General features: G+C 44.5%; 1 protein-coding gene across 1 annotated transcript in view; it reads right to left on the bottom strand.

The window, feature by feature from the left end:
- Positions 1-13110, bottom strand: part of GRM6 (glutamate metabotropic receptor 6) — a 68284-nt gene that overhangs the window by 202 nt on the left and 54972 nt on the right. The window contains exons 9-10 of the mRNA XM_042455194.1: positions 9536-10471; positions 4455-4680 (exon numbers count right to left, since the gene is read on the bottom strand). Coding sequence (XP_042311128.1) covers positions 4455-4680; positions 9536-10471 — 1162 coding nt within the window. The remainder of the gene's footprint in view (positions 1-4454; positions 4681-9535; positions 10472-13110) is intronic.

Below are 13110 nucleotides of genomic sequence, written 5' to 3'. Positions count from 1 at the left end.
TTTGGTCCTCCAGACCAGGGGGTTGGGACTTCTGCTCCCAGAATCCTTGATCCTAGGCTATATTGGGAATAGAAGCCCAAAACACCTGGGCTGGAAGAGCACAGGTTGAGAACCATTGCTCCTTACCCCTTTGTTGTCTTTATTGTTGTCATGGTTAAAAGGTAGTGAAAAGGTGGATCCCACCCCCCTTTCCGCCTACTCCCATGCATGTTTATGGAAGAAGCACACTTCTTCAGAATCTCCCTTGCTCTGAAAAGGAGTCTAGTTTGACTCCCCTTCTCTGTTCTCCTGCTTCCAGGCAAAGATCTTTACTATTCAGGTAGGCTTCTGGCAACCGATCTTGCTTGGAAGGGGTTTCTAACTGGGTGGGTGGGTGCTATATTTTTCTGTTTTTGGTGCATTTTAAAATAGTGTTTTATATAGGTTCACCAAAATCCTGTGTCACCATTTACACAATGTAACTTTACATACGCTTGGCTAACTAGCAGAGACTAAGGAACCCTGCTAGTGGATTGTGAAGGTGCACAATAATGGCATAATGGCAAGAGTGCCTGATGTGCATTGATGCCTGATGAGCATCGGTCCCACAAAACCAAAAGAAAAATCAAAATATTTTTTTGTGCCTGTCAGTGCCCCCAGACATCCTCTAGCTGACATGAGGGCATTCTCACGGGTCGCCATAATTGTCCACTATTACCAGGGACAAAATGTAGGAGAGGACTTGGTTAAAAACAAGAAGTGAGCAAAAGTAACTTTTTGTTCATTTCTTGTTCACGTCACTTAAAAAGACTACCAAAATGTATTGGAAATGTCACACACAACCGTTAAAGAGCTTTTGGGGACAATTTTTATTTTATTTTATTTTTTTACCAGGGCCCCCTCTAACCTTGACCGAAATGAACCCCACACTTTAGAGAGGTTACAGTATTTGGGTGAATTCTGGAGCAAATATCTTTGGACTGGGGGGGGGGGGTTGGGGACCACATCTTGCCCAGCCTGATATAGAATTCTCATATCACAAGTAATATATCCCTAAACACTAGACCCTGGATCGACATAGGAAGTGAAAGGCCTAACCTTCATGTCCTGTTAGTGGGGAAACAAGGCCTTTGGCCAGTGACTTTTGAAAACAGGAATTCCTTGCTAGGTTAGCCCCAAGTATATCACCTCTGGAATCTATTTTCTTACAGCTGGGCTGGATACATGTTCAAATAAATGATTGAACAAGTGAGATGGGAGAAAGCTGGATTCCTGCCTCTCTTTCATTGCATGCATATGACCAGAAACTGGTGCTGTTAGATGGAGAACTGAGGCCAGGGAAGATAGTTATGAATAAGTCAGTGGTTCCCAAGCTTTTCTATGCCCCACACTCCTAGGAAATGTTTGTAATGTTTGCACCCCCTGAAAAAGTAGTATCTCATTTGAAAATGTAGCAGTCTAATTTTTAATTTTTGAACCACAGACTGAGCCACATACAATACTGTGGGTGAACAAATAGAATTTTTTTTTAAAAAATAAGCTTTTAAAAGGCAAATCTAAATTGAATACAGTACTTAGATCCTAATTTATTCAGAAAAAATATAAACAGTAAAATAAATCCCAATTTTGAACATAAAATTCAATGCTTTCTTTGTTCTTGCTTCTCATTTATGATCCCCCCCCCCCAAATGTGGACTTTCTTGCTGAGTGCAGTCTGCAAGCCTGCATCTGGATTGTTGAGTGATGACTTGTGATTCAAGGACACTAGCCACTCTTTGTTGCACCCCAAGTTGGGAGCCCCTAGCATAAGAGAAGTCATCTTTCATGTACCTGAAAAATGGAGTAGTGTCTAATGGGATAGAAGGAGGGGAGGGAGCGTGACGAGGCCAGGTTCCTGCACCTTGCCTTGTTTTCTACCCTTGCTTGGTCAGGCGTACGCTCTTGGCTGTGATGCAGCGCAAGGCGCTGGAGCCCTCGCCATCTGCTCTGGGACATTGTCGCCCACAGAGAGTGGCTATTAATATTCCAGAGTGTCCTGCCCTCCCCCATAGAAAGCCAGTGTCTGGGGGTCTCCCCCAGACTGTTGGCAGCTGCAGAGAACAAGATGGATCAAAGTGCATTCCTCTTTGGTGAAGGATGGATAATGTCAGAATAAGGCATTCCTTATTGTAGGACAGATAATGCCAGAAGATGCTTCTTTTCCTAGGTTCCAATAGCCCCCATTAATATTCAGAAGATGGAGTGCGGAGTCTAAGACTACCTCCCTGTTATTTACTTGTTTATTTAATACTCCACCTTTTTAACACCAAAAAAAAAAAAGAAAAAAGAAAAAAAAAGAGGCAAGGTCAAGGCTAATAAATAAAACACAGATTAAAAACATTAAAGCATAACATACAAATGTAATGCCTTCTGCCCTGGATTCTCTTGTTCCCCTGAGGCCAGGACGGTTGACAAAAAAGCACTCTACATGGGATGTGAGACATCACCATTTTTATAATTGCTGCCCATATCAAGTATGGGGGCCAGATCCCAGAGCTGGCTCTGAGACTCCAGTTTTTGTGGGCAGGAGGTGATGGTGCAAAGTCTTCAGTTTTGGGGGTCTCATCTCCAGACAAGAGGAAAGAACAGTGTGAAAATCTCCAGGTTTGTGTGTATGTGTATGGGTTTACTTAGCTTCCTTTCCATTCATTGTGGCACAAGGGCTTACCCTCAACTCTGCTCTGCAAACATCTTCTGGCTAGAATAAAAAAGGCTAAGTTAAATGTTCCTTATACCATTTCCATAGGTAGCCAAGAAAGAATAATCTCAGAAACAACAGCCCCTTTAGCTGAGATTTCTGTTTCAATTTCCAAATAGGAAAATATGTGTGTGTGTGTGTGTGTGGTGTATATATTTATGTATAGTTTGTACTCAATGCAAAAACATTTAATGACATTGCTAGGGGCTGTTCCTGGGTCTCAGGTTTATGCCTGGGACAATCCCTAACTGCCAACCCTAGGTCTGGGCCCTAGAGATCCCATCTACTTTCAACCTGAGTCTTGGTGAAATTCAGGTCTACACTGGGGAGGAGAACCCCAACAACCATCTGATCTTGTTTCATCAGAAGCCATAAGCAGTTGTTTCAGTTTTGTAAATCAAAAGCATGAATCCCCATAACTTTGGTCCTTACAGAGCCACTCCTACGGCCAGAGCTTGGAAACTGCATGTTCAAGATTTTTTTGAGCTATCACAGGGTATTACTATCTAAGCCTATGAAAAGCAGCGGGAATCTTGTTAGTCCTTGATTCTTCCTTGCTCCCCATTTCTATACCAATCTAAACTAGCAATCAGCTTATCCCCATCCCTGACTGGCTCTCTGTTCTTTCATTTTATGGTTATACAGCAGAAGAAGCAAGAAGAGGCTCTCCCCATGTCTTCTGGGATTCCCAAAGGATTCCTGTCATAGTTGCAAACTTTAAATGCTACATCTGTTAGTGTAGGACCCAGGTAATAACTGATGAGGCCTTTTTTTAAATCAGTGAAGGAAATTTTCCATCAGTAGGCCTGATGTTTAACAATATGCTAGGTGATATTTGGAGGCTATTTTGCTTTAACATATTAAAGATGGCATGGCATTTTCTTCCAATGATGAGTGGCATCTTTTATTTATTAAGCTGTAAAGTATCCCATGTTCCAATTCTCCCCCTCTTCTCTAGCTCTTAATGCAAGAAGGAAGGTGAGAGTGCTGCCTTGAAAAGTTTTGGTTACGGTATATATCTGTTGTTCTTGTATGCCTTCAAGCCATTGCTTACTTATGGCAAACCTGTCATGGAGTTGTTCAGAGGTGGTTTGCCAGTGCAAAAAAGAATGAGTATTGCCCAAGGTCACCCAGTGGGTTTCCATGGCTGAGTGGGGATTTGAAGGCTTGCCTCCAGAGTCATAATCCAGTGTTCAAAAGCAAACCTTGAATTTGTCATTTTATATAAGGGACACTATTTTACTACACCACTGTATTTAATGGGCCTTGAGCATCCATGGATTTTGCTATCTATGGAGGGTCCTGGAACCAAATCCCAGCAGATACCCACCATATTTTGAATGGCATAATCTGTGTAACTATGTTTGATGCTTAGCCTATCATGCATTGTGAAGAGGTTGCCCCTTGTAACATTAGCCAGGCTTACCCCCAATGAAATCACATGGGGCTGTCCTTTGGTCTCAGGTTTTTGTACTGAAATCTCAGGGTCTAGGGTAGTCTTGACCTGGTAACCCTAGCTGAAAGGTAAATCATTATATGCTGCTGTGAAAGCCTTCCTTTCTATAAAGCCCCAAGGCACAGTGGTGAGGGTGGGAGCAGTTATGGGGACTTTGTGGGTGCAGGAAAGGGGGGGGGACTGAAGGGTACTTACAGGGCAGGCGGAGGTCAGTAGGAGGCACGTCAGGTGGGGTCGTCAAAGAGCAAATAAGATAGCGATACCTACTTTTTGGCTACTTACTGTCCGGTTTCTCATCTTTGCTTTCTCCATTTTGGGCACCCTTCTGCGAGAGTCTGGAGGAGGCATTGACAGCCGTGGCGGCTGCTTTGAAACTGCGCTTGCGCTTCTGGACATTCTGCTCTGGGTGGAAGATGATAACATAGACTTTGGGTACGTAGAGCATCCCGAGGGAAACCGAGGCGCTCAGGCTCATAGAGACGGTCAGTGTTGTTGTCTGAATGTAGATCTGAAGGAGGGGGTGGGAGGGATAGAGAAAAATAACAATTGGTTGCTTGCCACCAAAGCAGGAAGGGGAGAGGGCTTCATCTTTCCAAACTATTGGCTTAGGACCAATTGATACCAGAGTTTGGGAAAATTCTGATTTTGGACTACAAATTACATTTATTTGGTGGCCATGCAGGCTGTGGGATTCTGTGGACTGTAGTCCCAAATATAACTTTTCCAAGCTGTGGTATGTACAACCAGAAGGATGTAGTGGTACACCTTATAGTGTCCTAAATCACCTTAGGCAACAGGTGGGGGAGCAGTTGTCTTTGAGATCTCCTTGCTATTTCAAAAAGCTCTGTGCCTAAAAAACCAGCATGCCAAACAGGGAGAGTCCTCCTGAATAAGACTCTACGAACAGAGGGGGTTTTCAAGTAGAAACATTCAAATCGCCAACCTGAAGCTGAAGTGGTACAGTCCATCACAGACTGGTTCTGCCAAATGGGCTCCATGTTGAAAACATAAAGGCAAAAGAGTTTGCCATGGAAGGGGCCCTGAGGTGGGTGTCTTCACTTACTCCTGTGTGCACTTATCAGAAGCGAAAGCATTCCTTGTTTCTGTGGCTTGCATCCTTCCGAGGTCGCTAAAATGAGTACCCAGACTGTTGGGGGCAAATTAGCTTACTTGCTAATTAGCTTACTTGCTGTTCACCGCTATGATCTTTGGAATAGCGGTATATAAATAAAAACAAAAACAAAAACAAAAAACATCTAAGCAAGGCTGCAGAGTTTGGTTTGTCTAAGCCTGCTGGGTTGGATTGATTTAAATGCGCAAAACTCAGTAACTGATCAGACTGCTTTGGTGTTTTGACACCTCTGGAGTGGCTGAACCTTTAGCCCTTGAATTGTTTCAGGCTATCTCTCCCACAGTCCTGTACTGTTCCCCATCCAAGTGATGAAAGTTCTAGGGCAAAGCATCTGTAAATTTACATAAGTATTGACCCTCTATTCAGCAGTTGATTCATTGGCTCTACTCGAGCTGAGGCTACCAATTCGATGCCCACCATTATACTGTATGTAAAAGTGTTAACAAAACTTTGACCACTTCATCAAAGAGACAGCAACTGAGTCAGGAAGCAACCATTTTGAATCAAAGGGTGAGGTAGGTAGGTTGTTTAGTCCTTTCTTCACTGGTCATTTTGCTCTTCAACATTGTCCTCTCTGCCAATTTGTTCCTCTCTGTCCTCCACTCATGGGGCTTTAGGTGTTATTCACAATACAGCAGGAATCTTGTGTGCCACAGATGGGCTTTGGCTACTCTCTATGCATTCTGCCATATACTCTCCTACTGTCTATGTCTGGTAGGGATAATCCCAGTTAATCTTCTGTCATTTCACTTTTTCGGCTACTTCAAAATGTCCCAGTTTCACCCTCTTTCTCCCTTTTGTCCTCAACCTACTTCAATTGCTGCAAAATTGGTTATAGGAAAAAAATAGTTTGCAGTAAATTAATTTAGTACATGGGAGATGTGGGGAGGGAAAGGAATCTTGCCCTTCCTGGTTGGTGCAGGCAAAAGTAACCTGCTGCAGCCTTTCCTAGCTTGTGTTTTCTCCCTCGTTAATAACTGCCGGTCTGCACAGGGCCTTAGTTTTCATCTGTGAAATGTTGAAATACCCTGCCCTGCATCAAAAAGCCACTGATCTGCTCAAATGGAAGAATCCTCAGATTCTGGGTTGGCCCTACCATTAGACAAAGTGAGGTGTCCACTTTTGGAACAAGTGTAGGGTGTCATGAAAAGGCAGCAAGTAGTTAGTTACTTTTTATTGTACTTATTCTGTTGCTAGGGATGAAGATAGCTGCTTATGGAATTTTCAGCCTCCAGGACCAAAATAATTTGATTTGTTTTAGGTAACCAAGAAATCAGAAGCAGACTAAGAATGGGGAGGGCTGCCATGCAAGAACTAGGAAAGATCCTAAAATGCAAAGATATACAACTGAGCATGAAAGTTAGAATCATACAAGCCATTGTATTCCCTATTACCACATATGAATGTAAGAGCTGTACAGTTAAGAAGGTGGATAGGAAGAAAATAAATTCATTTCAGATGTGGTGCTAGCAAAGAGTACTAAGGAGTCTGTGGACAGCCAAAAAGACAAAGGAGATTACCGCACTAGGGTAAAAGCGTTCCCCAATGAGTTCTCACGGGCGCGAGCCTGGAACGTGATGAGCGCCAGAACGCTAGTTTACCGCACAGCGGAATGCCGCCGCCGTTGCCGGGCATTCCAAATGTGTTCCCAATGTGTTCCAGGGACGCCATTTCTGGGAACGGTTCAAAACCGTTCCCAGAAATGGCCTCCCTGGAACACATTGGGAACACATTGGGAACACATTTGGAACGTCCGGCGGTTATGGCGGCATTCCGCTGTGCGGTAAACTAGCATTCTGGCCCTCATCACGTTCCAGGCTCGCGCTTGTGAGAACGCATTGGGGAACGCTTTTACCCTAGTGTGGTAATCTCCAAACAATTGGATCTTAGAACAGATCAAGCCTGAAATCTCCCTGGGAGCCAAGATGACTAAACTGAAACTGTTGTACTCTGGTCACATCATGAGAAGGCACAACTTACTGGAAAAAACAATAATGCTAAGAAGGGTGGAGGGAAGCAGAAAGAGAGGAAGGCCACATGCTAGAGGGATTAACTCTATTAAGGAGATCACAGGCATGAATTTACAGGACCTGAGCAGAGCAGTGGAGGATAGGGAATCTTGGAGATGTCTCATCCACCGGGTTGCCATATATTGAGAGCAACTTGAGGGCAGTTAACAACAACAAAAACTTTGATTTGGGTGGATGGGACTGCCATTCGCTGCTCTGCCTCAGGCAGCAAAATGTCTCAACCATGTCATTAAAACATAAACACACACACCTATCAGTTCTTCATTATTTTGCATATTTAATTTCTACATTGTTCTTGCGCCTCTTGGCAGAATGGAGATTTGCGTCCCAAGTCTCCTTGGAACAAATCGAATGTTCTGTTCAGCATCATATCAGCAATCTTATATTCCTCAGACATGGCCCACATATACAAATCCTTTTCTTTTATGGCAGAACTGGATGTTTTAGGAGAATGTCATAGCCCTATTTCTCTTTCCAGAACTTCTATACGAGTCAGAGAAGAACATGGAGGTGAAAGATGTTATCATGCTATTAAGTTTCTCACCTTTCTCACACTCACGTTCAATTATTTGCTGTAATGTTTTCACAGGAGGTCACCCAGGATGGTAAAAGGTCTGGAAATAAAGCCTTTTGAGAAATGTATTAGGGTAGTTCAGCTTGGAGAAGAGAAGATTGAGAGGTTATGTGGAAGATGGGGTGAGCTTGTTTTCTCCTGCTCCAGAGATTACAACATGAATCAATTGATTTCAAGAAAAAATATTCCACCTATACATTAGGAATAACCTTTTTACCAAAGAATTATTTCACAGTGGAACAGACTGCCTTGGAGAGTGATGGAGTTTCCTTCTTTAGAGGTCGTTAAACAGAGGTTGGATGGGTGTCTTTCAAGAGTGCTTTAGTTATGTGTACTTACATTGCAGGGGGTTGGACTAGGTATCTTTTGTGGCACTTCCAGCTGTATGATCCTTTGATTGTGTTTTCAATTGGGAGATGGGTGAAACAAGTACAGTGTGTCATCCATTATGTATATCTTAGCCTGGGGTGGGGAACCTGTGGTCCTCCCCACACTGAACTACAATCCCTATCATCCCTGACTACTGGTTGAGCTGGCTGGGGCTGATGGGAGTTGGAGTCCAACAGCAGTTAGAGGACCACTCTCCACTCTTGATCCACTCAATTTCTTTTGCATTTTTTTTAAGGGAAGGCAGCATATTCCACTGTCAAACAGCTCTTACTGTCAGGAAGATCTTCCTCATGTTGAGATGGAATCTCTTTATCCGTAGTTTGAATCCATTGCTCCATCCTCAATATGCCATCCCTTCAACTACTGAAACAGTGCTATTATATCACTTTTTACCCTTCTCTTCTCCACGCTAAACATACCCAGCTCCCTAAATTTCTCCTCATAAGGCATGGTTTCCAGACCTTTCATCATTTCAGTCACCCTCCTTTGGGCACGTTCCAGTTTGTCAACATCATTTTTGAACTGGGGTGCCCAGAACTGCACACAGTGTTCCAGATGAGCCCTGACCAAAGCAGAATAGAGTAGTACTATTACTTCCGTCAATCTAGACACTATACTTCTATTGATGCAGCCTAGAATCGTATTGGCTTTTTTAGCAGTCACATCACTGTTGATGCATGTTTTTGTCTGTAGCATCTCTCTACATGGCACAGATATATGCTGTTTATGGGGCTGAAATGAGGCTGCCACTATATGGGATTGATATTTTGCTTTGTTTTTGACCAGCAAACACTGCAAACAAAAGAGCTGTTGTGAGAGAAGGTCTTTATAAAGCTTCTAGTCATATGCTTTCATCTCCTGCTTCCATATGCTTCCATCTCTAGTCATATGCTTCCATCTCACCCAAACTGCTATCACATGTGTTGGTGAGGAGATACAGGATTCCTGTAGCTTTTTCCCTGAGGGGAGATAAGCTGTTTGGGGACAGCAATACTGACTGGACAAAACAGCAGAAGGAGAAAGATATAATGCTCTCCCCTCCCACTTTGAAATGGTCAGTCTTCCAGAACTAATTCTTAATTCTTTAAAAGTAACACACTCCAAGAATCATACACCATTACTTATCACCTGATTCCGTTCTGAACATCTTGCCTTGGCTTGCTTTCTCTGTATCCCTGGCTCTCCCTACCCTGTTCTCTTCCCTTTATAACCTGTTTCTCGGTCCAGTTGGTCCCACCTTCTCTGCTGACTGTGAAGTGCCGAAGAAGATGGGCACAAAGGCCAGCCAGACGATGCAGGTTGTGTACATGGTGAAGCCAATGGGCTTGGCCTCATTGAAGTTCTCGGGCACGCCGCGGGCCTTGATGGCATAGACGGTGCAGGTGACCATCAGGATGATACTGTAGCTGAGGCAAGAGATGATGGAGAGGTCGGACATGTCGCACTTCAGCACCCCCTGGGCGAACTCTGGGTTGGGCGTACGCTGCTCTTCATAGTCAATAATGCTATGCGGAGGCGAGACCCCCAGCCAAATGACCACAGCCACAATTTGCACTGACATGAGGCTGAAAGTGATGACCAGCTGTGAAGTGGGGCTGATGAACTTGGGTGGAGTCACAGACTTCTTGCCTTGCTCAAAGATGCGGTAGATGCGGTTGGTTTTGGTCAGTAAAGCTGAGTAGCTAATGGCCATGCCTAAGCCTAAGAAAAGGCGCCGGAAGGCGCAGACGCCCACCCCAGGCTCAGCGATCATCAGAAAAGTGATGGAGTAGATGAGGAAAATCCCTGTGAGGAGGACGTAGCTCAGCTCACGGCCTGAAGCTCGAACGATGGGAGTGTCGTTGAACCGGATGAAGGTGATGACAATGAAGGTGGTGCCGAGGATGCCCAGAATGGCCAAGAAAATGGGCAGCACAGCCCAGGGGGAGCTCCACTCCAGCTTGACAATGGGCGTTGGGCGGCAGGCTGTGCGGTTGAGGTTGGGCCTCATGTCGAAGGGGCACATCTCGCAGGTGAACTCATCCAGTTGGTACTGGTAACCATCACACAGCTCACAGTGCCAGCAGCAAGGGACTCCCTTCACCATCTTCTTCCTCTCACCTGGATTGCAGGGAAGGCTGCATACTGAAGAGGGGATTTCTTTCTGGCCCCCTGACCACTGCATTTCCTCAATCTAAGGGAAATAAGAGAACAAATCCCACAGACATGGTTTTCAAAGGGATCTCAGTGCTTTTTAGAAGGTTATCAGGGGTTCATAATTGAGAAGACTCATACTGACAGACCAATTTTCTTGAAAGACAGTTTGTCCCTTGGGACTCATCTTCCCATGAGACATACAGCCTCAAGGGATTCTTGCATAGGGACTAGGCCAGGCTCTCCATTCACCTGGGCTGGGAAAGAGGCCTTAATCTGCTTGGCTGCCAGTTTGAACTGAGGCTGTCCAAGAATATGATGCAGAATCCTTTGCAAAACAGAAGGTTCCATGGCAGATTCCAAAAGGTAGTCCTTACCAGAGAGGGCATGCATCACTGTGGCTTAAAATATGCCATAAATCAGGGGTGGGTGCGTAAGGATAGTCTAGGAGACAGCCACCTTATTTTCTACCTCCCCTGTGAGTTTTATAATTCTATTTGCAGCCTAAACAAAGTGTGTGTGTGTGTGTTCTGGGTGGCATAACACTAAACAGAAAACTGCACCCACAGGAGTCCTCTGAAGACACAGCCCCCAGGAGACTGCACAAAGGTCCCTTGCAGGTCAACTGTGGTCCATGTGCTGCTCAATTCCCACCTTTGTGTTAAAGGTACAACATTTGAAAAGTACTGCTGCAGCTATCCAGAGGAGAAAACTTTGTAATACTAAAAAAGCTACAGTTCTGTGGGTACAATTTGTTTTTATTTTTCAGATTTGTAGCCCCTTGTTTGGGAGCCTTTGTTAGCTGGTAAGTGATATATAAACACCATAGATAGATAGATAGATAGATAGATAGATAGATAGATAGATAGACAGACAGACATTCTTTATTACATGCCTGGGAAGCAGATGAGGTTGGAAGTGTGACTGGTTCTAAGAAGCTGTACAGACTGCCCTGAAAGGGCGGTCTGCATCCGCCTGTTTTTGCCCCACATGGAGGCAGCACCAACCAAATGGCACAGCCTCTGGGAGGCATTAAAAAACCCGCTCATGGTGGGTTCTTTTTGTGCCATGCACGGGGCACCATTGCTGCTCTCATGTGCAATGATGACGTCCATGCCTTTTGGATGCTGTGCTGCACGTATGTCATCATGATGGCCACCATGCTGATGGGAGTGAGCCAAGATGGCATCCGGATGGCATGGTAGAGCTTGGGAGCGTGCAGATGCTCTGCTCTCTGAGCCCTAAAATTGGCCCCAGGACAGCACTTTGTGCCAGTCTGTACCAGGCCTAAGTTACTCAGTAACCTTTAAAGCTGATTTGGAGCTACCTTGTGCTTTCCAAATGAACTTTATCCACTGCAGTATGCCAGCTCTGGCACATCTCCTATATGTCCTTTCTTTTCCGCCTTTGTGGCTGGCTGTAGCTCTACACAAGTCATTTCTTGTGCATGAGTGACGTTGTAGGTACAGTTGTACAGCTGACTGTATCACAGTTAGTCACATTTTTCTAGTGGTGGCTGTTAGCTTCCACATCAGTGAGGCAGTGAAAGAATTCTGTGTTTGGGGCTGAAACTCAAAGGAATAGCCCATGGTGCTGAACCTTTGTGGGGACAGGGCCCAGCATCTTATATAGTTCTTTTGCAACAGCGGTAGGAAACTGTGAAAGGCTAGGGGGCCACAATAGCTTCCCAGGGGAATTTGGAGACCCACATACTCCCAAAAAACCTTTTTTTGCTCCCACACTCTATGCAGTGTGGGGGGATATTAAACATGTTTCACACCTCCCTGGGTCATTTTAGATATAGGAGACGCTTATTTTTTAGCAGCAGGAGGTGGGTGGTAATCACATTCTGTTCATTTCTTGTTTCCAAAAAAGGCCTTTCCTTGGCATAAATTGTTTTTTTTTGGGGGGGGGGGGGGGGGAAAATAACCCCAGCCCGCATTTTGTGGGGCCCTGGGTACCACAAAACAGCCCTTGGAAGACTGTATAGGGTTTTTGGCCTACACTCCTGTATTAAAGACTATAACATGGGACCTAGCAGCCACTACTACATTCCTCACAAGAGAGACTCAATTCCAGCCTTTGAACTACAACACCCAGAATCTTCCAGCAAGCAGGGTCTGTGGTTTAACCTCCACCGTTATTTAAATATGTGCTTTTTATTGCATTTTGCTCCATTGAGAGATGAAAGGGAATGTGGCAGAGTACCATCCTGCGTAGCTAGCTGTCTTCATGTTAAGCCTCTCATAAAAGGATCTTACATAATTAATGTTAATAACCATCAATATGTTATATAATCTTTGCCCATGTTGACCTCTATCTGGGTTGTGTCCAGTAAACATGTCCCCGCCTAGTTCAACAGCTATGGAGGGCTTAGGGAAAGGGGGCTTCTATTTGGCTTGCAGTTTTGTTTATTTTGGCAGACAAAGTTTCCCTTAATAAAATGTTAAACATATTAAATGGTATCAATCTGTGCTGTTGCCATTGACCCACTCTCCTCTTTTCTTACAGTTGTGTTTGAAGCCCTATTTTAACGATTTAACATAGAAAAAAATCCTGGGAGCTTTGTTGTAAAGCACAGTCACAGTGCGACTATGAGGTCAGAATACTTTGGGAAAGTAATCCCTTTTGATGGTAATCAAGAAATTGCGTCCAGAGGCAGCATGCCAGCTAAGGTCC

Source organism: Sceloporus undulatus, chromosome 2 (assembly GCF_019175285.1).
Source record: "Sceloporus undulatus isolate JIND9_A2432 ecotype Alabama chromosome 2, SceUnd_v1.1, whole genome shotgun sequence".
Taxonomy (NCBI): Eukaryota; Metazoa; Chordata; class Lepidosauria; order Squamata; family Phrynosomatidae; genus Sceloporus; species Sceloporus undulatus.
Note: the sequence above shows the minus strand (reverse complement) of the source record. Positions and strands in the feature narration are given on the sequence as shown.